Raw genomic sequence first — 26,231 nt, forward strand, 5'->3', positions numbered from 1 at the left:
TCCCGGCTCTATCTCGATGGCACAGTCTGTGGGCCGATGAGGGGGGAGGATGTTACATTTCTCCTCGCTAAATACTTCTGCCAAGTCTGCATATGCTTTAGAAACTTGGGGTTCACCTGGAGGTAAGTCTGATCCAGCGGCTGCTGGCTCTCCCTGCTGGCCTTCATGGGTTAGGCATTCCTTGGGAGGGTGGGCAGGGAGTGAGGTGCCTATCTCCAATATGATCTTTTCAGTACCCATCTTCCCACTTGATGGTGGGGGCCCATTTGTCTAGCCAAGCCAAGCCTAGTATAATAGAATCCAACATCTTTGGAATTACTATGAATTGTATAGGTTCGTGATCTTCCAATTTCTAGGCCAATCTGTTCTGTAATCTGGGTGGCTGGGACCCCCCCCCCATTAACGTCCCATCCATCTGGTGGAATTTAATTGGGTGCTCTTGTTTTGATCCCCAATTGGTTCACAATTGGAATCCCATTCAGACATCTGGTACAGCCGATATCTATTATGGCTGGTAATTCTCTTTGCTCCCTCCTCTCTGGCACCATTAGCTTTACTTTGATAGAAAAGCGGGGGATGGGTACATCTTCTTTGCTAGCTTTGTTGGGAGGAGTTTTATCAGACGGAGGTCCCTTGCTCTCTTTAGTGGGCAGGGGAATCTCCATGGCTTGTCCGGCAAATTGACTGGTGTCCAGGCCCTTCCTTGGAGCCTTTCTTCCTCGGTTAGCCATGGCTGGACACAGTTGTGGCACGGGAGCGTGGGCCAGGCATTCAGAGGCTCGATGTCCTGATTGCCCACAACGATAGCATTTCATCAATCCTGCTGGTTGAGGGGGGAAACTCCCGCAGGCCTTGAGAGGGACCGTCTTGCTAGCACTTTTCGAGGAAGCTTTTTGGCTGGCGTCGGGCGGTGGGGGTAGATTTCCCTGTCCGGAGCTATGGACATAGTGTACCAATCATGTAGCCATTCAGGCACACCCCGGATCCCACAGGCTTTTCTGACTTCCTGATTAATGGCTTCTTTGAAATAGTGCAAGAGTATGCGGTCTGGCCAATGCCCCAGGTTCCCTGCAGCCCTCCTAAAGTCCCACACTAAATCTTTTAAGGGTCAACTACCTTGCTTCATCGCTTTAATGGTGGCCTCGCTGTTGTCGATACGGTCTGGGTGTTCAAATCTTGCCCGGAGCAGTGCAACAACCCCGCCGATATCACTCAATTCTGCAACGCCCTCATTGTGCAGCTGGGCGATCTATTCTGAGGCCTCTTCTTCATTCATTCCATTTGAAATCGCTGATATCAAATCCTGCTCCAATTTGTATTGATCTCCATACTGATCTATATGAGCCCACACCCTGCTGAGGAAGTAAGCCAGTTTGGCAGGTGCGCCATCAAACGTTGCTCTGAAGCGGGGTGGGGCTGGTCGCGGAGGGGGACAGGGCTAGCCAGCAGGCAGCTGAGGGGGAACTTGTGGGGAACTTGTGGGTTGTTTGGAGGCCCCCTGCTGAGGGAGATGGGCTGGCGACGACGAAGCTGCTCTCTGGGCTGGAGAGGGGGGTGGAACTTCAACCAGATGCTGGATTAGGGGCCTCTGCGTGGCTGGGATCGCTGGGCCATACTGAGGCCAGGGGAACCCCTGGAAATTTGGAGCAGATGAGGCTGGATACCACTGGCACTGGACCCACCCTTGGCCGGGATAGAATTTCCAGCTTGGGGGGATGGATTCTGCAGGAGGGAGCAGAAAGGCTGGCAGGCGAGGGGGCTCCATAGGGGGAGGTTGCATTCCCCATGCCAGCGGCATTTGATGTCTTCCAGCTGCGTAACCTCCCTGCTGTGCCTGTAAGCTGATTGGTTTGCCTCTAGCCACGTCAGGACAGGCTTGAGCTCCGCTAATCTCTCCCCTGCAAGGGGGAAGGTGAACGTAGTCTGTGCTAAGCTCCATCTCACTTGAGGAGTCTGGGAGTGGGGTGCATAGCTTCCCACTTTCATGCGCTCAAGACTCTCAAGGAGTCCAGTCAAGGACCGACTTCGCAACGGAGGCAGCAGGCTCCATTCTTGGGAATCTCTGGACTCTACAGCTGTCCCCACTCTCCACTCTGGCTGGAAAGCAGGAGGGGGTGATTTCGTTGGGCTGGGGCCGGCATGATATCCTGGCAATCTCACCTCTGGTCCCCTTTCAGGAGTTGGATCAGACTGACAACTTTTCCAGGAATCTGATTCCTTGGGCCGAGCACCCAGCCTTTGGGCCTCCTCTGCAGCCTCAATGGCATGTACCACACGAACCGGGTGTCAATAGGGCCTTGAGCATCCATCCCCACTGCCCCCTCTGTGATCTCTTCTTTCTCCTCCACTGTCACTGGGTCTTTGCACCACCCAAAGGGTTTGGTGGATGCTGGCGCCCAGCACCCCTGACGGCCCCATTTCCGGGGGTGCCGCTATGTTCTAAAGGTGGATTCGGATTAATTTCAGCGTTCCAGAAAAAAACCCGTCTTTAAGTAAAGACTCCGAAGCAAGTATCTTTCAAAGTTCTTTTACTAGACTAGGTAAACTGGCACAACCGGGGAAATCTGAATCTGGGAGAACAGGGTCTTCCCCCCAGTGAAACACACTCCAAACCCAACCCCCCTGGCCCCTCTGCCGATCACATGCTCCAATCGCCAACCGTCCCATCTCGAGACATCCTCCGACCACTCCTTCTCCAGATGCAGTCCTGGCCTGATCTTGACCGGCAGGAAGAATGTTATTATATCTAATGGCCCCTTCTACTACCCCCCCCTCCCCGCTCCTACTTTCCCACATAGGAGAAAGTGGCAGTGCGGAAGCCTTCGATCTAGTTTGGCTTTCAAAGCTGACTGGATAGACAATGGCTAAGATGATAATGATAATGATTTGATCTAAATATTTAGGTTTTTACAGTGTGAAAATTACTGTAGTTAGTAATTGTCAAACTTGGATTTGCAAAGCTCTCTAGACTTGGACCTATACAGTGCCTTATCTTCAGTTATATGTGTAGAAAACTATAAGCCAACAGATTGAATGACATTAAGTTAGGCAATCTCTTGCCCTTGCTTTTGAAATACAGCATTTATAAATTTAGGAGTTTTAAAACCCAGTCTATTCTCTTTTTAATTATATGGAAATGATATGGATCTTTATTGAACTAAGTAAATAGATATTTGCTACTTTATTTATTGAGGTTTTTTATCCCCCCCTTCATTTTGTTTTCCATTCTAACAACAAACCTAAAAAGTATTAGCATTTTCTGATAGACATGTTTCTGGAAGCTTAAGAGTTGAGAATGAACTGTGTCTGGGAATTATTTGAATGATTCAGCCACTAAAGATTTTGTAGTCTGGAAAGGTATGGCAACACTCCAATTTTGCAGGTACTATTTTTAAAACCTATAAGGATGAGAAAGCAATATGCAGTCTTTTATCCTTTCTCTTTTACATACCTGTGATCAGCTTATGTTGTTATGCTGCTTGGTTATGGACAAAATGCCAAGGCTTCTTTAATGAATTATATTTCTTACTGACTGATCAGGAAATTGGTCCCATGGCCCACCAGGTGATCCTGATACGGAGCCAGATGAAGAATGGGTGAAAAACAGAAAAGATGAAAGTCAGGCTTTTCATGAATGGGATGAAGATGCTGATATAGATGAATCTGGTGAGCTGTCTGCCTTGTTCAGTTTTGTCTGTCCTAAAGATTTGAACATTGAGCATTAATCTCATAGTTCACTTCCACAAAATGACCAGCTGTGAGAATTCAAACTGGAATACTGCTCATATGTATGGTGTCTGTTATAGAATGACTATATGGTTGCCAGGTTTCTTCACCTGTTCCTCTTCAAAGAGTTGATGCCAACAACAATATGATGAGGTTGGCATTAAGTAAAGCTTATCTTGGGAAATGATAGTTTTCATCAGCCATTCCTAGCCTGGCTTTATCCTGTGTTAAATCAATAGTTCTTATAATTTGCATATTTACACCAGTGTGAAATTTTGAGAATTTTAGTCCCAATATCTGGAAAGATTAGAGAAGGTCAGATTACAATTATGTTAATCATCTATAATGACCATAAGGAGATTTTCCCCTACTTTCTGCAAATGAAAAAAAAATTTGCAAATTTTTGCTTAACTGCAGTTTGACAACTTGGTTGGGTTCGTACTTTAAGGCTTACTATAATGTGAATTGTTTGATTTTTGCTGTTTGCTATATGTTAGAGAACAGGTTTAGTATATTGGATAAGACAGCGGGCATCAGCTGCTCATCTTCACTTTCTTTGAAGCTCGCTAGCGACTGGGGGGAGGGGGGCATCTGGAAAGGAAGCATGCTGGAGATGTGAAAGAATGCTATGGGAAATTGGGGAGTATGGACACTAACAGGAACCAGAGGTGCCAAGACCGAGCTATCTGCCAAGCTTCAAGGATGCCAGTCCTGGGATAGAAATTTACACCAGCACCTGAGGCACCAAGTTCCCAAAATATGCCTTTAGAAATGGGCGGGACAAAGAACTTCTTGCCCAGCTAGCTGAGCCTCAATTCCACAAGAGCTGATGGGAGATGGTGCCATAATGCAGGCGGCCGCAACAGGGGGAATGGCAGCTCACCTGGAGCCATCCTGGCCCAAGCAGCTCTGCCACCATCATGCAGCACAGCCCCTTCCCCAATGATAGTCTTGCGCAAGCAGTTCAAACACCCAGTTCCCAATGCAAGACTAGAACCTGCATCAAAACCATCAATCAGTGTTACAGGGGAGTGGCAGCGTACAACCAAGTGTTTCGTGAGCTGATGTGCCGGCTGGCCAGAGGACATCCTAATAGAGTGCTTCCAAGATGGGCTCAACGACAATGTATACAACACCTGCATCTCATAGGGAGCCCCCCACCCCATGGCACTCTTTCCAGCAGTGTTACATGCTAGCCGAAGAGGTGGAGATAGACCTGGTTAGGTCCTGCAGCTGAAACACTTGCAGTTGGCGTCGTTCTCCCCTTCTGGTGAAAGCGAAGGCCCTGAGAACACCTGGACACAATTTTAGCCCCAAATGCTGACGTGCCGGATGCTTCAAGAGCGGGAAGGAAAGGCATCAAGCCACCAACTGCCAACTCACCAAAACAACCCCAAAGACGGTTGGTAACCCTGGGAAAAAGGTGGGAAAAGCCATCTCAAGGCTCCGCGAGATGGTGTTAGAGGGAGTTGAAGTTCTTGAGTTCTCCCTTCCTGGCAGGGAACTCTGACCAACCCCAGAGAGGAGGAGCAACAACTCAGATGACGATTGCCTGGTAAATTACCCTGTAAACCCCATAACCATCCCAGTTGAGCTGAATGTGCCATTGTCGAGAGCTCAGGAGAAGATGTTGGCTTTATTGGACTCCGGCTGCGTCAGATACGTGGTGAGCCTGAGTTGGTGGAAAAATTAGGACTCAGACTCCAACAGTTAAGGGTACCATAGCATTTTGTTAGCTAGATGGGACTATGGCTGGGGGAGCCCTGACTCACTTTATAATGGAACCAGTGGTGATGAGAATGGGCTGCAACTAGGAGACCCTGAGTTTTATTGTGGCTTTAGGGATGGAGAGACCCCTGTTGCTGGGCTGGCATGGCTACAAAAATGTAATCCCTATATGAACTGGCAAAAGAGACTTAAAAGTTTGGAGGAGTGAGTGAGAGAGGAAAGGCTTCTCCCTGGAAGACTAGCAGCAAACCCACCCGGGGTGAATTGGAATTACTGTGTTTCCCCAAAAATATGACTTACCCCGAAAATAAGTCATAGCCTAATTTTTTGGGGGTGGGCCAGGGGTGAAATGCTCCCGGTTCGGACCGGCTAGCTCGATCCGGTAGTGATGGCTGCTGGTTCGGAGAACCAGGGGCAAAAATCCCTGGCCCCACCCCCTCTGCCTCTGCCGAGCCGCACCATCAGCAGAGGTGTTTTTTTTACTTTTAAAAGCAGTTTTTCTTCAGCCGAAAACATGCCTTTAAAAGTAAAAAAAAAGCCTTTGAGGCTCCCGCAGCTCAGCTTTTTTCACTCTTCTTTTTTTAAAAAAACCTCTTCAGCCGAAGAGGTTGTTAAAAAAAAAAGGTTTAAAAGGCTCTTCTGGCAATCCCACCTGAATTTCTTATCACCAGAACCTTAAAAAACATGTTTTCTACAAGGTCTTCAGCTTGCCTCACGGCAGCATGAGGCTGCCATGAGGCAAGCCTCATGGGATCGTCAGAGGAGCCTTTTAAAAACTTTTTTTTCCTCTGGTGATCCCAGATGAGTTGCCTCATCATCACAGGCTTTTAAAATCATTTGTAACAACTTCTTTACAACAGCCCATGCCCACCCAATCGCCCCTTCCCCACTTACCTTATTCCTGCTTCCTTTCGGGCTGCAAAGCATCAGCTAGCAACTGATTATGCCTGTGTAAAATCCACCTGCCTGAATCTGCTAGCAACTGACTGACTGCTTTGCTGGCTGAGGAACTCTGGGAATTGAAGTCCACAAACCTTAAAGTTACTAAGGTTTATTTATTTATTTTATTATTCGAATTTATATACCGCCCTATCTCCCAAAGGACTCAGGGCGGTTGGAGACCCCTGATCTAAAAAAATAAATAAAATAATAAAATAAAATAAAATATTTGTGCAGCTTTCTGAGATTTGGTGTGTTTCTGTAGTGTTTCACTCTAACTACACAAACACGCAAAATCTCATAAAGCTGTATGCGGTATTTTGTGTGTGTGTGTGAGAGAGAGAGCGAGAGAGAGAGAGTGTGTTGTGTTGTGTTGTGTTGCGTGTGTGTAAAGTGAAAGTTGGTTTTTGAGCTTTTTGTGACTGAGGTTGCTGCTTGTTGCAGGGTCCATTTTGGGTGAAGTGCAGCTGCTTTTACATTGTGTGAGTCAGTTGGTTGTTTTGTGTTGTTTGTAAAGTGTGAAAGTTGGTTTTGGTACCTTTTATTGTTTTTAATACTTTGTTTATTATTTTTATTAGAATAGAATAGAATAGAATTTTTATTGGCCAAGTGTGATTGGACACACAAGGAATTTGTCTTGGTGCATATGCTCTCAGTGTACATAAAAGAAAAGATACGTTCATCAAGGTACAACATTTACAACACAATTGATGATCAATATATCAATATAAATCATAAGGATTGCTAGCAACAAGTTATAGTCATACAGTCATAAGTGGAAAGAGATTGGTGATGGGAACTATGAAACGATTAATAGTAGTGCAGATTCAGTAAATATGCAGATTCAGTAAATATTCAGTAAATTATTTGTTATTGGTCACGCCCACCCAGTCATCTGACCACCAAGCCACACCCACCAATTAAGCCATGCCCACGGTAGGGAAAATTTTTAGATTTCACCCCTGGGGTGGACCTAATATAAGCCCTACCCCAAAAATAAGCCCTAGTGAAGGGGATGGGGTGGCCAGCCATCTTCTCTTCCCAGGTCACCTCATGGCTGCTCGGGCCCTTAATTGGGGCCCGCAGATCAACTGAGCCAGCAAAAGCCAGGAGCTGCCTCTCGTTCGCACCTGGAGATGTTTCTGGTGCACTCTTGCCAGCCCCACCCCTGCCTACAGTGCCAGGCAACCTCACAGCTGAGGGCCCCTCTCTTCCACAGCTTATCTTGTGGCTCTGGGCAGGCGGTGACCATAGTTTGTGCTCTGCCAGGTCTGGAGCTCGACTCTTGCTCAGCTGCTGCTATAATGAGGCAGAAAGTCATGTGGCATGTCGGAATCGGCTCCCCCCCGCCTCTACCCAGCTGCTGCACCTGCTGCTGCAGGCCCTGCATGGCCTCATTGTCTGGCTGCACTACTCTCAGCAGCCCAGTTGGGCTGCTCCTGCCTGACGTGGGGCAACTCAACCAGATATCTGGAGCACCTCCCCTGCCATCAGCCTTCCAGGGCCCCCTTCGCCAGCGGTCGCGCTGCCCTGTGTGAGCTCCGTGGCAGCCCTGCAGTGGGATGGAGGAGGGAGTGGGAGATCACCCCTTCCTCCTTTGCATCTCAAAACCCCATCTTCCCTGGCTGCCAAGCTCCTGGCTGCACCCTCTCGCTGGAGCAAGACGCATAAACTCAATATTACACGTGGAGGCCTCCCAGTTCAAGCGTGGCTGCTTTTGTGGCCAACTGTAGTCACAAAAGCAGCAGGAGGCCAAGCTATGCACTCCATGCACCTCGCGCCCTCTTGGCAATACAAGGCCCTTCCTTCGGCTGCAAAGCATCAGCTAGCAACTGATTATGCCTGTGTAAAATCCACCTGCCTGAATCTGCTAGCAACTGACTGACTGCTTTGCTGGCTGAGGAACTCTGGGAATTGAAGTCCACAAACCTTAAAGTTACTAAGGTTTATTTATTTATTTTATTATTCGAATTTATATACCGCCCTATCTCCCAAAGGACTCAGGGCGGTTGGAGACCCCTGATCTAAAAAAATAAATAAAATAATAAAATAAAATAAAATATTTGTGCAGCTTTCTGAGATTTGGTGTGTTTCTGTAGTGTTTCACTCTAACTACACAAACACGCAAAATCTCATAAAGCTGTATGCGGTATTTTGTGTGTGTGTGTGAGAGAGAGAGCGAGAGAGAGAGAGTGTGTTGTGTTGTGTTGTGTTGCGTGTGTGTAAAGTGAAAGTTGGTTTTTGAGCTTTTTGTGACTGAGGTTGCTGCTTGTTGCAGGGTCCATTTTGGGTGAAGTGCAGCTGCTTTTACATTGTGTGAGTCAGTTGGTTGTTTTGTGTTGTTTGTAAAGTGTGAAAGTTGGTTTTGGTACCTTTTATTGTTTTTAATACTTTGTTTATTATTTTTATTAGAATAGAATAGAATAGAATTTTTATTGGCCAAGTGTGATTGGACACACAAGGAATTTGTCTTGGTGCATATGCTCTCAGTGTACATAAAAGAAAAGATACGTTCATCAAGGTACAACATTTACAACACAATTGATGATCAATATATCAATATAAATCATAAGGATTGCTAGCAACAAGTTATAGTCATACAGTCATAAGTGGAAAGAGATTGGTGATGGGAACTATGAAACGATTAATAGTAGTGCAGATTCAGTAAATATGCAGATTCAGTAAATATTCAGTAAATTATTTGTTATTGGTCACGCCCACCCAGTCATCTGACCACCAAGCCACACCCACCAATTAAGCCATGCCCACGGTAGGGAAAATTTTTAGATTTCACCCCTGGGGTGGACCTAATATAAGCCCTACCCCAAAAATAAGCCCTAGTGAAGGGGATGGGGTGGCCAGCCATCTTCTCTTCCCAGGTCACCTCATGGCTGCTCGGGCCCTTAATTGGGGCCCGCAGATCAACTGAGCCAGCAAAAGCCAGGAGCTGCCTCTCGTTCGCACCTGGAGATGTTTCTGGTGCACTCTTGCCAGCCCCACCCCTGCCTACAGTGCCAGGCAACCTCACAGCTGAGGGCCCCTCTCTTCCACAGCTTATCTTGTGGCTCTGGGCAGGCGGTGACCATAGTTTGTGCTCTGCCAGGTCTGGAGCTCGACTCTTGCTCAGCTGCTGCTATAATGAGGCAGAAAGTCATGTGGCATGTTGGAATCGGCTCCCCCCCCGCCTCTACCCAGCTGCTGCACCTGCTGCTGCAGGCCCTGCATGGCCTCATTGTCTGGTTGCACTACTCTCCTGCCTGACGTGGGGCCTGACGTGGGGCAACTCAACCAGATATCTGGAGCACCTCCCCTGCCATCAGCCTTCCAGGGCCCCCTTCGCCAGCGGTCGCGCTGCCCTGTGTGAGCTCCGTGGCAGCCCTGCAGTGGGATGGAGGAGGGAGTGGGAGATCACCCCTTCCTCCTTTGCATCTCAAAACCCCATCTTCCCTGGCTGCCAAGCTCCTGGCTGCACCCTCTCGCTGGAGCAAGACGCATAAACTCAATATTACACGTGGAGGCCTCCCAGTTCAAGCGTGGCTGCTTTTGTGGCCAACTGTAGTCACAAAAGCAGCAGGAGGCCAAGCTATGCACTCCATGCACCTCGCGCCCTCTTGGCAATACAAGGCCCTTCCCTTCGGCCTTTCATCGGCCCCACAGACCTTCACCAAATTACTAAATGTCGTAGCAGCCCATCTGCGGGCAAGACCCATACAATTACAATGCTATCTGGACGACATATTAATCCAGTCATTGTCCACACTGCAGGCAGAACAGGACCTTCAGATCGTGGTCCAAACTCTCCAGGATCATGGGTTCTCTGTGAACTGGGAGAAAAGCCAAATGACACCGTCCACCAGCATCATAGATTTAGGAGCAGTAATCAATACACAGACATCTCAAGTTTTCCTTTCACAGGAACGCAGAGCCAGCATAAGAGCCATAGTGACACAGGTCAAATCTTTAAAACTAGTACCATTGATACTTCTTTCCCAACTGTTGGGAAAGATGATATCCTGCCTAGCTATCATGCCTTGGACTCGATTTCATACATGGGCCTTGCAATGGCTCCTTTTGCCCAGACAGAAATTAGGGTGCAGAAATTCAAATGCCAGGAACAGGGTTCCCGGGCGGGTGCTCAAGTCTTTAGACTGGTGGACGTCATAGCCATGGAGAAAGGCTGTTTGTTCAAAGAACCATCCTGGCTGGTTTTGACCTCAGATGCCAGCCTGTTTGGCTGTGGGGCCCACCTGGAATCCCGAGTAATCCAAGGTCGGTGGTCTCCAGAGGAACTTCTCAACGACATCAATTTGTTGGAACTGAGAGCGGCACACATGGCACTATGCCATTTTCAGACTGTATTGTCAGGTCAGCACATGCTTCTGCTGACAGACAATGTAACAGCCAAAGTGCATGTGAACCAACAGGGCAGCACGTGTTCCAAGGCTCTGATGTGCGAGACAATGGACTTATTTCTTTAGGTGGAGAGACACCTGCTGTCATTGCGAGCAGAACACATCTCCGAAGTTTCCAATACTCAAGCGGACTAGTTGAGCAGGACAATCATTAATCCGTCCAAATGGTGATTCCACCCAGACCTATTTCACCAAATAACAGTGAAGTTCGGACTCCCAGCCAGTCCAAAATAGACACTCAACTTCTGAGATTTTTCTACAGATTCCGGACACCAGCGGCCGAGGGCACCAACGCCATCTGCTGCCCACGGCCTCCCGACCTGTTATATGCCTTCCCTCCGACCCCATTCATACTGAGGGTCATCAGGAAGATCTTGGAGGAAGAGGCAGACTGGTGGCACCTCACTGGCCGCAGCGCCCGTGGTTTGTGGACCTAGTGGCGCTTTGCATCCATGGAAGATTCCACCTCACAGGATCTGCCTCAGCCAGGGGGCAGTGCAACACCCGGACCCCCAGTGGCTCCAGTTGGCCGTTTGGCACTTGAAAGGGAGATCCTGCAGAAGGGACACTTTTCTAGAAAAGTGATTTCGCCTCTTCTAGCATCTCGATGGGCTTCAACGAACAGAATATATGATGCCACATGGTGCATTTTGTTGTTGATGCACCAAGGAAAAGTTGATTCCCACATCTTCACTGTCATCTTCAGTTGCTCGGGAGTTCACGGCTTCCATGACAGCCCTGGACCTGACTCAAGTAGTTGATGGCCCTACTCACAGTGGGGGTGGCACTCTGGATTTGATTTTCATCTCTGGACAGTGGTTGAAGGATCTGGACTTGAGGGATTTAGTCATTGAGCCTTTGTCATGGTCAGATCACTTCCTCCTTCGCCTAGACTTTCTGACCGCCACTCAACACCGCAGGGAGACGGAACCAATTCGTTGGTTCCGTCCCAGGCGCCTGATGGACCCGGAGAGGTTCCAGACGGAGCTTGGGCTGTTTCCTGAGGGTCTGGCTCACGGCACGGCCGAGGAACTTGTCGTGGCTTGGGAACGAGCCGCGGCGGGGGCCTTGGATCGTGTCATGCCTTTGCGGCCTCTGACCCGGCGTAGGTCTTAACCAGCTCCCTGGTATTCAGAGGAGCTGAGGGAGATGAAACGTCGGAGAAGACGCCTAGAGAGTTCTTGGAGGTCCAGTCGTTCGGAGGCTGATCGGACACTAGTTAGGTCCTATACTAGGACCTACCTAGTGGCAATGGGGGAAGCGAGACGTTGCTACGTCTCCTCCCTCATTGCGTCGGCAGATAACCGCCCGGCCGCCCTGTTTCTGGTAACTCGCTCCCTCCTTCAACAGGGGGAGCGGGATGACTCGTTGCAGGGACGTGCTGAGGAGTTTAGTGGTTATCTATACGACAAAATCGTTCAGCTTCGGGACGGTCTGGACCAAAATTGGGTAGATCTGGGTGGGATGTCTGAGAGCCGTCTTGTTGAGAGTGTTTGGGATGAGTTTGACCCTGTGGCTCCCGAGGACATGGACAGGTTGCTGGGTAGGCTGAATGCCACCACATGTTTACTGGACCCGTGTCCCTCCTGGTTGGTGCTGGCCGCACAGGATGTGACACGAGGCTGGCTCCAGGGGCTTACAAATGCTTCTTTGTTGGAGGGGGTCTTCCCGGCCGCCTTGAAAGAGGCGGTGGTGAGGCCTCTCCTCAAGAAGCCTTCCCTGGATCCAGCTGTGTTAGGTAATTATCATCCGGTCTCCAACCTTCGCTTCGCGGCGAAGGTTATAGAGAGTGTGGTGGCATGTCAGCTGCCCCGGTACCTGGAGGAAACCGTCTATCTAGACCCGTTCCAGTCTGGCTTCCGGCCCGGTTACAGCACTGAGACGGCTTTGGTCGCGTTGGTGGATGATCTCTGGAGGGCCAGGGACAGGGGTTATTCCTCTGCCTTGGTCCTATTAGACCTCTCAGCGGCTTTCGATGCCATCGACCATGGTATCCTGCTGCACCGGTTGGAGGGATTGGGAGTGGGAGGCACCGTTTATCGGTGGTTCTCCTCCTATCTCTACGATCGGTCGCAGACGGTGTTGACGGGGGGGCAGAGGTCGGCCCCGAGACGCCTCACTTGTGGGGTGCCTCAGGGGTCGATTCTCTCGCCCCTCTTGTTCAACATCTATATGAAGCCGCTGGGTGAGATCATCAGTGGTTTCGGTGTGAGGTACCAGCTGTACGCTGACGATACTCAGCTGTACTTTTCCACACCGGACCACCCCAATGAAGCTATCGAGGTGCTGTCCCGGTGTCTGGAGGCCGTACGGGTCTGGATGGGGAGAAACAGGCTCAAGCTCAATCCCTCCAAGACAGAGTGGCTGTGGATGCCGGCATCCCGGTACAGTCAGCTGCAGCCGTGGCTGACTGTTGGGGGTGAGTCATTGGCCCCAATGGAGAGGGTGCGCAATTTGGGCGTTCTCCTGGATGGACGGCTGTCTTTTGAAGACCATTTGACGGCCGTCTCCAGGAGAGCCTTTCACCAGGTTCGCCTGGTTCGCCAGTTGCGCCCCTTTCTAGACCGGGATGCCTTGTGCACGGTCACTCATGCTCTCGTGACATCTCGGCTGGACTACTGCAATGCTCTCTACATGGGGCTCCCCTTGAGGAGCACCCGGAGACTCCAGGTAGTTCAGAATGCAGCTGCGCGGGTGATAGAGGGAGCCCCTCGTGGCTCCCACATAACACCTCTCCTGCGCAGACTGCACTGGCTACCTGTGGTTTTCCGGGTGCGCTTCAAGGTTTTGGTAATGATCTTCAAAGCGCTCCATGGCATAGGGCCGGGTTACTTACGGGACCGTCTGCTGCCACCGAATGCCTCCCACCGACCCGTGCGCTCTCACAGAGAGGGACTCCTCAGGGTGCCGTCGGCCAGGCAGTGCCGACTGGCGACGCCCAGGGGAAGGGCCTTTTCTGTGGGGGCTCCCACCCTCTGGAACGAGCTTCCCCCAGGACTTCGTCAACTTCCTGACCTTGGACCTTCCGCATGAGCTTAAGACACATCTATTCATTTGTGCAGGACTGGACTAGGGTTTTAAATTTTTAATGACTAAATTTTAGCTTTGGTTTTAAATTGGGTTTTACTATTTATATCTGATTTTAAATATTTGGCCTTTATAATAAGTTTTTTAGTTGAATGTTTTATTTTGTATATTTCTGTGTTTTTATATGGCTGAGTCCTTAGGGAGATAGGGCGGTATAAAAATACGAATAAATAAATAAATAAATAAATCGGTGACAGTTCCAAAAGTGTTAAATTTCCTGCAAGTGGGACTTGATAAAGGTTTATCCACAAACACTCTTTGCCGGCAAGTGGCAGCCTTGGCCACAATCCTACCAGGTGAGGGAATTATCCCTCTTTCACGGCACCCAAGGGTGCGTAGTTTTTTGAAAGGGGTTTCCAACCTCTTACTTCCAAACATCCATCGTTACCCAACATGAGACCGATCCGTCATCTTGCAGGCACTCACATCTCCTCTGTTTGAGCCCTTGGGGTCTGCCAGCATCAGACTGCTTACCTTCAAGGTTGCCTTTTTGGTAGTGATCACGTCAGCACGCAGAATCTCGGAACTGGCGGCTCTCTCTGTACAAGACTTGTGCATTTTTCATCCAAATAGGGTCATACTTCTATTGGACTTGACCTTTGTCCTTAAATTCAACACCTGGTTTCATAGGTTGCAAGAAGTAATTTTGCTGGACTTTTGCCCAAAGCCCAGACATCTGCGAGAACGGCACTGGCATTCCTTAGATGTTTGCAGAGTGCTTTGCAAGTACACAAAATGTAAGGTCGATTTCCGATAGAGTTTCTGTTCGTTTCATTTCAACCCGGGTCTATGGGCAGGAAAGTGTTGCCATCTACAATTGGATGCTGGCTGAAGGCCTGTACTGCGTTGGCCTACAAACATAGGCCTACTCCAGGCTGCATCACGGCTCATTCAACCAGAAGCACAGCAACTACTGCAACCTGGGCTACGCAAGCCTCGACCTAGAGATTTGCAGGGCAGCCACCTGGGCTTCCCCTTCGCCATTTTTCAGGAATTACAAATTGGACAGGTTTGCTTCGGCTGAGGCAGCGTTTGGAAGACGAGTGTTGCAGCAGGTTCTGCTGGCTGAGGGGACCCTAGACCAATCTGTTTCCTGCCCTACGACAATTTAGCTTGGGTATATCCCATGCTTCAACTCTCCAAGCAGTGCACAAGAGAAGAGGCGTTGGATTTACCTGAACGTACTTTCTATGAGCGCTGCAGGAGAGTCCAATCCCACCTGGTTCTGGCACGGTCCAGGGTCCAGGAGTGGTTGATTTCATCGGTTTGTCGATGTCATCTCCAGATCCATGTCATGGTTAAAAAAATTGAGGCTTGGCTGGGAGGAAGAGGCATGGCCTCTTTTTACAACTCAGTCTCTGGCCAATCAGACAAATTGAATCCCATGCTTGGACTTTCCTGCAGCACACATAGAAAGAACATTCAGGTAAGTCCAACGTCTCCTCTCAGCCCAATCTACCTCACAGGCTGTTGTTAGAAAAATAGGAGGCAGAAAATAGGTTCAGCACCTTGATTACGTATAATGTATGTGTATATATTCTGTTTTTTCTTTTCAGGCAGGAAAGTCATGTCCCATCTAAATTGTATCTACATACAATTACTAATACATGTATCACTGATTGAAACATGCTAACTTAGTATGATACGAATACTGAACTTGGACTAATACTAACACTTGGTTAGCTATGACTTGGGTTAATTCAAATAAACATAGTATTAAGTACAGCAAATTGATCCAGGTGACACGATAAACTGCAATTAAGTATAAACTTCCAGTTTTTTTCTTAATACAGTAGTTTAGAACATTCATTTTTATTTTTAAATGTTTCTTCTCATTTTTTTGAATAGAAGAAAATGGAGAAGAATCCTCTGCTATCAGCATTGTACAGAAAGAGAAAGACTTACTTCAAGGCATAATCCATAACATTCTGCCACGAGTAGGCTCATCAGTGAAAACCATTGTACTGGCCTACAGTTCAGCCATATCTAATAAAATGGTACAGTATACAATAAGTGATTCTTTGAGTGTAAAAGTATCCTGAATGTATTTTAAAAATGTGTGTCACCTTTTTTTTCCTAGTTGACATTTAAGATGAACTAATAATATATAAAGGAAATAAAAGTTGAAAAGATGTTTTGCTATTTTCTGCATTCCTTTTATAATTCACCTTCTTAAACTGTTTTTAATATAGGTCAGATACATCTTGGAACTTTGTCCTAACCTGGAATACCTTGATCTCACTCAGACTGATATTTCTGATTCTGCATTCGAAAGGTTGATAGCTTTTATTTTAAGTAGTAGTCTGTATATATGAGAGATTGGTTACCTTGTTATATGTTATCATTCCCAGCACTTACAGATAGTCCTCACTTAACGACCTTTAGATAGTTTGAATTTAGATGGGGCTGAGTGAATGGTGGTTGCAATCAGTCCATGAAGTTACAGTAGAACTGTTTCAGCATCCTCACAATCATGTGATCAAAACTTGAATGCTTGACAACTGGCCTGTATTTAGGACCGCAATGTTTGCTTCCTCCCCTCATTAGCCTTTCCGCCCCCTCCCATCTCTACTGTGCCCACCTGACTTTTACTAACTTCCTGCTGCTGCTGGCCTGCGATACAGGCCTTGGGCCAGGGAGCATCCCATGGATGCATGCAGTGGAGCGGGACAGAGTAATAGAGCCTTGTCTTCCAAAGGAAGCTCACAAGGCCTGGCTGGGGAGAAATAGCAGGATGGAATTGGGATTCCCAAAGGTGCTTTTTTTTCAAGAGGCAACTGAACATTCTGGTTTTTCTTTGAAGACATTTCACTTCTCATGCGAGAAGCTTCTTCAGCTCTGACTGGATGGTGGGGAATGGAAGGATTTATACTCCTTGCAGACAGCTAGTCATTTGCTTTCAGCAGGTAGTTAAGGTCACCCTGGAGGTTTATCTGTATCATCTTGGAACTTGCCTTCTTGGAACTGTTGAAAGGATTGTGTTGTAGGTTGGAGATAGATGATGTCATACCCCACCCCCGTTGAGAGAGGGCTGTTCAGAGGTGATAGGATACGACATCATCTATCTCCAATCTAAATCACAGTCCTTTCAACAGTCCCCAAAACATTCCACACCAATTTGCACCACTCAAGTGACCCCATGACACAGATAAACATCTAGGTGACTTTAACTACCTGCTAAAAGAATGCAAATGACCAGCTGTCTGCAAGCAGTATAAATCCTTCCATTCCCCACCATCCAGTCAGAGCTGAAGAAGCTTCTTGGATGAGAAGTGAAATGTCTTCAAAGAAAAACAAGAACGTTCAGTTGCCTCTTGAAAAAAAGCACTTTTGGGACAACCATGACCTGGATGACTGAGAATCTCCATAGATGGAGTTGGGAGTTCACCCAAGGCAAGAAAAACATGAGGTTCTCACCTAACAAAAGAAGTGTTTTGGGAAGCATGTTGGCCTCTGCAAAGCTTGGCGCAGCTGCTTCCCAACCCTTCCCCAGTTGTATGTGCAAAGATGAATCTTTGCTTTAATGGCAGCTCCAGTGGAAGTGTTTGTGTGTGCATGTTGTTGGAGGTAATTTGAAGAGTAACCACACTGGGCATTCTGGAAGATGTGACTGCAGAAATGCAGGCAGCCTTGCTGATGCCAGTACTTTTTGCAGAGCTCCCTTTCAAAGGCTTAGCAGAGCCCTGCTTAGTAGTGTGTTTTCCCTGCAAGTTAGTCAAACAGTTATTGCTGATTAGAGAGATTCCCATTTAGAAAATAAGAGTCATGGTTCCTATTTGATATGTGTTTTTCCTAGTATACATACATAAGGGTGAAATTTTTCATCTTAAGGGATGAACATTTTCATTGCATATCATATTATTGTTATAGTGTTTTAATATTTGCTTTGGGGATGGGTTGTTAATGTACTGTTAGCTGCCAATATCCACCATATAAACTGTCCAAATAAATACATAAACATTATGATGTTAATTCTACACAATTATTTGTTTCAGTTGGTCTTGGATTGGTTGCTGCCAGAGTCTCCGGCATCTTGATCTCTCTGGTTGTGAAAGAATAACAGATATGGCTGTAAGAAAAATTTCTAAAGCTCTAGGGATTTTGTCTTCCCACGAAGTACAATCTCAGAAAAGTTTTCAAAACAGGAGAGGAAAAACTGTGTGGAAAAACAAAGAGATTGCCTTGGAGCTCAGCAAAAAAGATTGTGGCCTGCACTATATAACAAATGAAAATGTGATTAAGGAAGAAGGAAACGAAAGCCATTGGAATGTACCGGTCAGATCAAAGGGTTTCAACTCTGCTTATATCTGGATGTTAGATGCCAAAGATCTGGCCGATATTGAAGATGCTGCAGAGTGGAAGCACAGAAATTTGGAAGGAGATTGTGTGATAGAACCAGCCTCCCCTTTCCCTTGCTCTGCATCCTGCTACAATAAAGACATTTTTGGATTAAGGACTAGTTTCTGTTGGCAGGAGCAGGAGCCTTGTGCTTCTGCAGCCCTGACTTACTGTGGCCATTCCTTTTGTTGTGCCGGGTCAGCATTAAAAACTTTACAGGCACTCCAGCCATCCCCTGGGCTACTTTACCACGCACCAAGGACTAATAGGCAGATAGAGGGGAAAGACTTGGCACACCTCAGGAGTGCAAAATCGGACCAAAAGACAGCCCGAGTTCTTCAGTTCCTCAGTTTGTCAGGATGTTACCAGATAACAGATATTGGTCTCAGGTAAGTAATCTGTTGCAGGAGATCACTAGCTGTTTTGAAAAAGCCAGAGCACAAATGCATGTCATTAGTCCTTTCTTTGGTATTTTTATTTCTCACACAACTGAGTTGACCAATAGCAATGAAGCAATGAATAGCAGTGACTTTTTTTCCCCATTGAGAGAATCCAGAATAGGGTTAGACAAGGAGACCCAAACGCATTGGTAGCACACTACCAATGTAGTGTGCCGGATAGCTCAGGCTGGTAAGGCCTGTTATTAAGAACACAAAGCCTGCAATTACTGCAGGTTCAAGCCCGGCCCAAGGTTGACTCAGCCTTCCATCCTTTATAAGGTAGGTAAAATGAGGACCCAGATTGTTGGGGGGGCAATAAGTTGACTTTGTAAAAATATACAAATAGAATGAGACTATTGCCTTATACACTGTAAGCCGCCCTGAGTCTCGGAGAAGGGCGGGGTATAAATGTAAACAAAAAAAAACAAAAACTTTGCGATGAACAAGGAAATGCATTAAATTTTGAAGCTACTGTGATTGTTGGCCAAGCAGGGACAAAACTAGCCAGAGAAATGACTGAATCCTGGGAAATGGGCCCTTCGTCAGTCAATAGGAGTGCTGACTTATACCAGTCTTATCAGGTAGTTAGGAGCTGAGGGCATGATATCACAAGGACTTTAATAGCCAGCCATCAACACCCTGATTAATAACTAGAACAACAACTGGAAAAAGTGCAAAGAAGAGCAACCAGGGTGATTAGGGGACTGGAGACTAAAACATATGAAGAATGGTTATAGGAACTGGGCATGGCTAGTCTTGTGAAGAAAAGAATCAGGGGACACATGATAGCAGTGTTCTAAAATTTGAGGGGTTGCCATAGAGAGGAAGGGGTCAGGCTATTTTCCAAGGCACCTGAAGGCCAGACAAGGAATAATGGATAGAAACTGACCAAGGAGAGATTCAACTTAGAAATGAGACTTTTCTAACAGAACAATCAACCAATCGAACAGCTTGCCTTTGGAAGTTGGGGAGCTTCATCACTGGAGGCTTTCAGGAAGATATTGGACTGCCATTTGTCGGAAATAGTGCAGGATCTCCTGTTTGGACTAGATGACCTACAAGGTCCCTTCCAACTCTGTTAATCTAATCTAAACTAAAAGATGCTTTTGCATGGTCCACAACTAAAATCAAAGGCTTTTTAATGCTGACTTACTTTGGTGATACCTAAATCAGCAAAGATGATCCTAGACCACTACATTCTGCCAACATTATTCTTCAAGTTTCAAAATAGATATTAGAAAGGTTTTTCTAATGGGTAGGACCAGCATAACTCAAAATACCCTCCACATTGGTGTGGAGGTGTATCTCTGCATATCATGGGGTGCCTGCTTTTTGCCTAGCAGCAATTAGCAACAGTCCTAATGTATAAATGAAATATAGATGCTCACAGATTGACTGGAATGTAGAACAAAGTACTATAGAGACAATAGTACAGTAATAGTAGTAATCAGGACTGCAGCTGACCCATCAATTATTGTTTAGGTTTTGATGATACTGGCATATTAATTAAAAGTTGTAGGGTATAATATGATTATAAAATAATATAATGTTATATATCTAGGGGTGTGATGGCTCAGTGGTTAAAGATGCTGAGCTTATAAACTGGAAAGCTGATAGCCCAGGTTTGAGACCCGAGTGCCATGCGACAGGGTGAGCTCCCATTACTTGCCCCAGCTCTTGCCCGCCTAGCATGCAAATGCAAGTAGATAAATAGTTACCACTTTGGTGGGAAGGAAACAGTGTTCCATGTGCCTCAGCAAATAGTCATGCTGGCCACATGACCACAGAAATGTCTTCAGACAATGCTTGGCTACCTCACCTACAGAGATGAGCACTGCCCCCTAGAGTCGGAGACAACTAGACAGGAGAAACCTTTACCTTTGTTATATATAACTGTCGTGTCCCACTCCTCCGCTGACGGCCGGGTCAGGGAAGTCTGTATCAAACGTGCCTCTGCAGCTCTGCCAAAGTCCTATCAGAGTTCTCAAGGCAGGCAGGAGACCAGGAAGTGACTTCAGCAATCCAAGTTAGACTTTGCCTGACTCAAAGAATGCCAGAAAGCAGATCCTTTATATAGGCCATGGGGTGTGGCTCCATGACTCAGCACTTATCCAGGCCTGCCCCTCCCTTCCTTTCGCCTCTCAACTCTTGGGAAGAGAGGATCTCTCCAGCCTCCAGCTGTTGGCAATCCTAGCTTATGACTGGCCTCACATTCTTCAGGCTCACATGCTGTGGGGGAGGAGTTTAGTTGCTCCGTTTGCCTGGTCATGGTGCCAGGACTGGGGGCTGAAGGCACGTCAGGCCCTTCGTCTTGCTCGGCCTGTCCGGGCATGGTGCCAGGGCTGGGGCCTGGAGGCATGCCAGGACATTCTTCCAAACTATCAGCATCTGGCAGGAGATAAGAGGGGCCCGGCTGCGGCAGGGGGAGCGGGCGAGACACAACAATAACATAATAAAATTATTGTTGTAACTGTTCTATTCAAAAAAAGTGTTTTCCTTTGCTCCTCGTGTTGGCTTCTCTTCAGTGACTGATAATAATAGTTAGATTTTTTATAGAGTAACTTTCAGGTCACAGAAAAATGGGAGGCAAAGATTTATCCTGAAAGTGATAAATTCTTACTTTGCTGTTGTATTTGTTCTGGGTTTTTTTGTGTTCTTGCTGGGGGCAGGATATCTGTTGTTGGCAGTTATAAGCACCAGAAGGGAGAGGGGTTTCCTCATGGAAAAGGAAGACTCTTAATCCAATTAGAAGAGGTGGGATTAACCCTTTGCTTTCAAGGTCAACTTTTGGGAGACGTTTTACAATCACTATTGTAATAAAGATAAAATATAGCAAGTTCTGCAAATCAGATGGAATACAGATGTTTTCAAAGCAGTTTTTAAATTGTTTAGCTGAGAATAATTAGAACAATTTATTTAAGGATTTGAAATCCTCTGCTAGCTATTATTTTGTGAAGTAATACTAAACTGTATATAGATCTCAAATATTGGACTGTTCTTGGTAGGTTTTGAGGCCAATCATGTATGCAGGTTAGAGTCTTTAAAATTGAACTACTGCTTAGAATTCTTTTGTTTTTACTCCAACAACCCTCACTCCAAAATTTGTTGCCATTTTCCACTTTTACCTCCTGCAGATCATTAGCTTTAGGAGATGAATTGTGACCTCCCAAGAACTGCATTCCTCAGTTGAATTTCTGACAGCCAGAACATATGGGGAAAGACCGCTTTGGGTGGCCAACAGTTTGCAGTTTGGATGAATGGATAAGGAAGGTTCTTGACATGGTTTTTACTGAGTTTTGTTTTCTATTCCTAGGATGTTGGCTCTTAGAGGTGGGCTACCTTATCTAGAACACCTCAATCTCTCTGGCTGTCTGACAGTAACTAGTGCAGGTCTGCAAGATTTGGTCTCGGTGTGCCCGTCTCTAAATCATGAACACTTTTACTACTGTGACAACATAAACGGTAATGTCTTTTGAATGAAATGTTTGTTCAGACTTCAAAATCTTTTTCTTTACATAGATGGAAGACCTCCAAATAGGGTACATTTGGTAAATTGGTTGTCTTACCAAAGATAGATTTAAAATTTATTTTAAGTTTATGCTGTTTTCTTAAGGAATCATAGTTGTGAGGAGTATTAAGAAATTAGTTTCAGTCAAATGGCTAATGATCTATTTATGAAAAAAAGGAATCTCTAGTTTTTGTGTTTGCTATTCTTCTGGCATACATGTTTGTAAAAAGATTAGAAATAACATTTAATCTTCTTGTGAAGTTTTTATGACTCATAAAAGTTTTATGACTTTTATGTCTCAATATTTTAATTTTGAATGCTTTTAAAGATTAATTAATTTAGTACCAAGTATCTTACTAATATTCTAACTACCAATTTTGTTTCCAGTGCAAAAGTACATTTAAAAATGGCATTCTTGATCAGAGCTGAAATCATCTTAAGCCTGAATCAATATCTGAACTTACAAACCAAAAATCATGTTGGGAATGGTCTTGGGAGAAATGCTCCTCTATGTTGGTTATGTTGGTATCTTTAGCAAGTTACCTCATGAAAGTGAAATTCATGCATGAGGAATGTTGCCCTCCAAGAGTATTTCAGAATAGATTTGCAAAATGATATGCTTCTCAATGGTTGTAATTATATCTGTTTCAAAAATGACATCTCATGTTGCTTTCATTTTCTCTTTCCATAGTGAGGAATTCCATAATATGCAGCATTTTATTTTTATTTGTAGTATAGAAATTTGAATATACTGGGCAGGTCTACTGTTAACTGCTTACAGGCGGAAACTGAGGACATGAGGACTTAAATGTTCTGAGTACTTAAATATCTGAGGACTTAAATGTTCTGCCCAGCCAGAATTCCTAATATCCAATTGAGGAATATACAAAATCATACTGGTGTATATTTCTGCTGCTGCTGGCTTTCTGGTTGCAACTGACACAAGTAATGTTTGATTACATCCCTTTGGTTTTATAATAGGAAAAGGACCAGCTTCATTTTTTTAATTATTGTGAGGAAATTTCATATTTTAGCCTCGCATTTTGAGATAAACATTCTAAAAAACACTCCCCGTGTAACATTTATGAAAGCTGCTCAGAGAGAAGGGAGCGAGAGTGTAATCTTAAGTCTTAAAATACTTCTTCAAAAAGTAATAATAAACCTTGAGAACTAGATGCTTGCAATGATTCAGTTGAAATTTAAGAAGAAAAGCAAATCATAAGCTGGTTCTCCACCTGTCCTTTGTTGCAGGGTGAAAAGCACTCTCAGAACATTTGAGTCAAATACTACTGCCCTGAATCTGGGTTTTTAAAAAAGTAATTAAAATTCCATAATGGTGATGTTAAGATTGGTTTATTACTTCAGTTTTTCTGATATTTGAGGAATTTTAAATTTTATATGATGCTGTTTTTATCCTAATATCAGCACAATTACTCTTTAATGTTTGTATTGACAGCAGCTGACATTGAATGAATGTTAGTTAAAGAACGATTCCACTGTATTATTCCAACTTTATATATTGGAGCTTGTGAACTGTTTTCCTCCTAGTCCATCTCCATCCCAGCTGCTTTCTGCTAAGTTTGATTGAACTAGTTTGAGGGAGGGAAAGTAAACATTGAAAAAAGAATGAAATGACAATTACAAAATATGGATTTTCTTGCTAAAAAAAAGTCATATTTTAAACCCAATTACAATATTTCACTGGTAATTCGATTGTATGGAAATTACTTCTTTTAGCATTCTGCTATAGACAAAATATATATGGAAAATCAGTAGCAAAACTTAGGATTTTAAATCTTACTAAATTATTCAATATGACATTGTACTAGCACACTCATGATAGTTTCAGTAAGGAGTCAGAAAGGGTACATTTAAGATTGCAGCTACATTGAGTCACAGATGAAAAAAATCTATATGTTGCTAGGGTTAACATGGAGGTTCTTCATTAAGAAGGATTTTGACTGAAATTCGGTGGCACACTTGTGATTTTTATGTCAGGTAATACAAGGCACTGGATTGCATGTTTTTTTAAAAAAAAGTTTTAGCAAATGGAGGTAAGTAGTTTTTGATAATGTTGTTGATAGTGTGCAGTCCAGTTTTCTTAACAAAGTTTCATTAGTAAGCAATGGTTCACAATGTCCCTTTAATTTTTGTGGAGTAATATATTTAGATTGGATGAATCTGTGTATTCCATTATTGCCTGTAATCTAATGAGATTCCCCATTCGTCTTTCACTCCAGATGATTTTGCTAGCCTAGCTTGTAAGCCTTAGTGAAAATCATAGAAACACATTTTTGCTTAGAAAAGTTTCTGTTCAGACTGCATCCAGTCCCTTTTTCTTCCTTTCACATTTGTTCTGTCTTTGCACAGGTCCTCATGCTGAAACTGCCAGCGGATGCCAGAACTTGCAGTGTGGTTTCCGAGCCTGCTGCCGTTCCGGTGAATGATCCAACTCCTTATCTTTTCTGTCTACTTTATTTAGCTCCACAGGCTTCCTTTCACGCACTTTACAGTTTGCATCTTGTTCTTGACTGTTTTCTTTAGGAGTGTGATTTGTGGATTGTTTTTGCTCCGTAATTCAGAAACTTGTAAGTAATCTGTGTAGGGTTTTATCATTTTTCACAATGTTCCATACTAATTTGGAAGGTGAGAGGTTAATTTTTTTTGTGCTGTGAAAACAAATCATTAAATCATTTAGACACCTTCACCCTGATATTTGGCATTTAAATTTAGGATTTCCCCCCTCTCTTTGTGCTAAGTCCATTAAAAAACTTACATACTTATATATAAATCAGTGAATGTGAAACATATTTGGAGAACATATATTTGTTAAGTAGTTATTTTCCCCATATCCTTCTTCCTGAATTAGAGAGATTTTATTCTGTCTTTTAGTACTGATTTCACATTTTTGGCTTGAGGAACAGTAAATGAAACATTCCCATCAGCATCAGAATTTGTTAGTCTAATAGAACTACATTTACAGCAGGCTATTGTTGCCACATCATCTTGTGGGATTCTCAAAGTATTTGCTTAACTGTAGATGCATAGCAACCATAATCCCCTACATCTTCTATGTAGACATACTAAAGATGTTGAATTTTGAAAGGGATTTTCCAAGAAGCAATTTCTCTGTGATAAGAGCAACTGTAATAAATAAACTGCAGCTTTAAGAAACTTTCTTGTATCCATTTGCATGCTGGAAATATAAAAAAAGATGGAAGATAATTTGTTACTAGTGCTGGGTGGCATGTGTTTACAACCAGACCTCACTGACTGCTTGGTGCAGCAAAGTGCTAAAAAAAACCTGCAACCATTTACCACCCTTGCAGTGTCCCACAGTCATGCGATTACCATTACAGGCATGCATTTTCTTATGCCTGACCTCTCCCGCAGAGTAGAGAGATTAAAGAGGGATTATGTAGGGAGTAAGAGAATAACAGAGAATAAGCAGGCACGTAATAGGGATGTTTGTGGGTTCCAGCTCCAAGCACACTACACAAAGAACCAGCAGCATTGTATTCCTTTTGATATATATTCTCCATTCTTTGTCTGCCTACTCTCTTGTAATTCCTTCCTTTGCAATTCTTTCAATTGAACTAATTAAAAAACATTCTTCCTAATTTTCTCAGCACTAGGGTGAGCATTTCAAAGGTTGGAGGAGTGGCAAAGCATAGTCACAATCTTGTGATTTTCCACTTAGTCAACATTTCATTTAGCAACCAGGCTGCTGGTCCCAATTGTTGTCACTGAATGAGGACTACCTGTACTGAAAAATACAGTGCTTGGTTTCATGTCACATGCAGTCTGAGAGCTGTGACTTTCCTTAAAAAACAAAACAAAAATAATTTGTCCAAATGGCCACCAACAGATAAGGGGATAGAAGATTTTGAAAATCTTTTCTGAAAGTACTTTTGTCATATTTCTGTGTCACAACTGGAGGAAAATAAATATACTGTATGTTAATGTTTATTTTGTAAATAAGTTACCTTGATTTATATGGTATCTTAAAAAATCACTTGCAGAAGCTTTAAATTTAAAAACAACTCACAAGAA

The 26,231-nt window shown here is 44.9% G+C and overlaps 1 protein-coding gene across 3 annotated transcripts in view; it reads left to right on the top strand.

Annotated features, from left to right (window-relative positions):
* The window catches only part of FBXL5 (F-box and leucine rich repeat protein 5), a 46,133-nt gene extending 19,988 nt beyond the window's left edge, over positions 1-26,145 (top strand). For all 3 annotated transcript variants that reach the window (XM_058192311.1, XM_058192313.1, XM_058192312.1), the window contains 6 exons: positions 3,541-3,666; positions 15,741-15,889; positions 16,085-16,167; positions 17,888-18,619; positions 21,984-22,132; positions 24,549-26,145. In XM_058192311.1, coding sequence (XP_058048294.1) covers positions 3,541-3,666; positions 15,741-15,889; positions 16,085-16,167; positions 17,888-18,619; positions 21,984-22,132; positions 24,549-24,625 — 1,316 coding nt within the window. In that variant the 3' untranslated portion in view covers positions 24,626-26,145. The remainder of the gene's footprint in view (positions 1-3,540; positions 3,667-15,740; positions 15,890-16,084; positions 16,168-17,887; positions 18,620-21,983; positions 22,133-24,548) is intronic.
* Positions 26,146-26,231: the final 86 nt, after the last annotated feature.

This window comes from Ahaetulla prasina, chromosome 8 (genome assembly GCF_028640845.1).
Source record: "Ahaetulla prasina isolate Xishuangbanna chromosome 8, ASM2864084v1, whole genome shotgun sequence".
Classification (NCBI taxonomy): domain Eukaryota; kingdom Metazoa; phylum Chordata; class Lepidosauria; order Squamata; family Colubridae; genus Ahaetulla; species Ahaetulla prasina.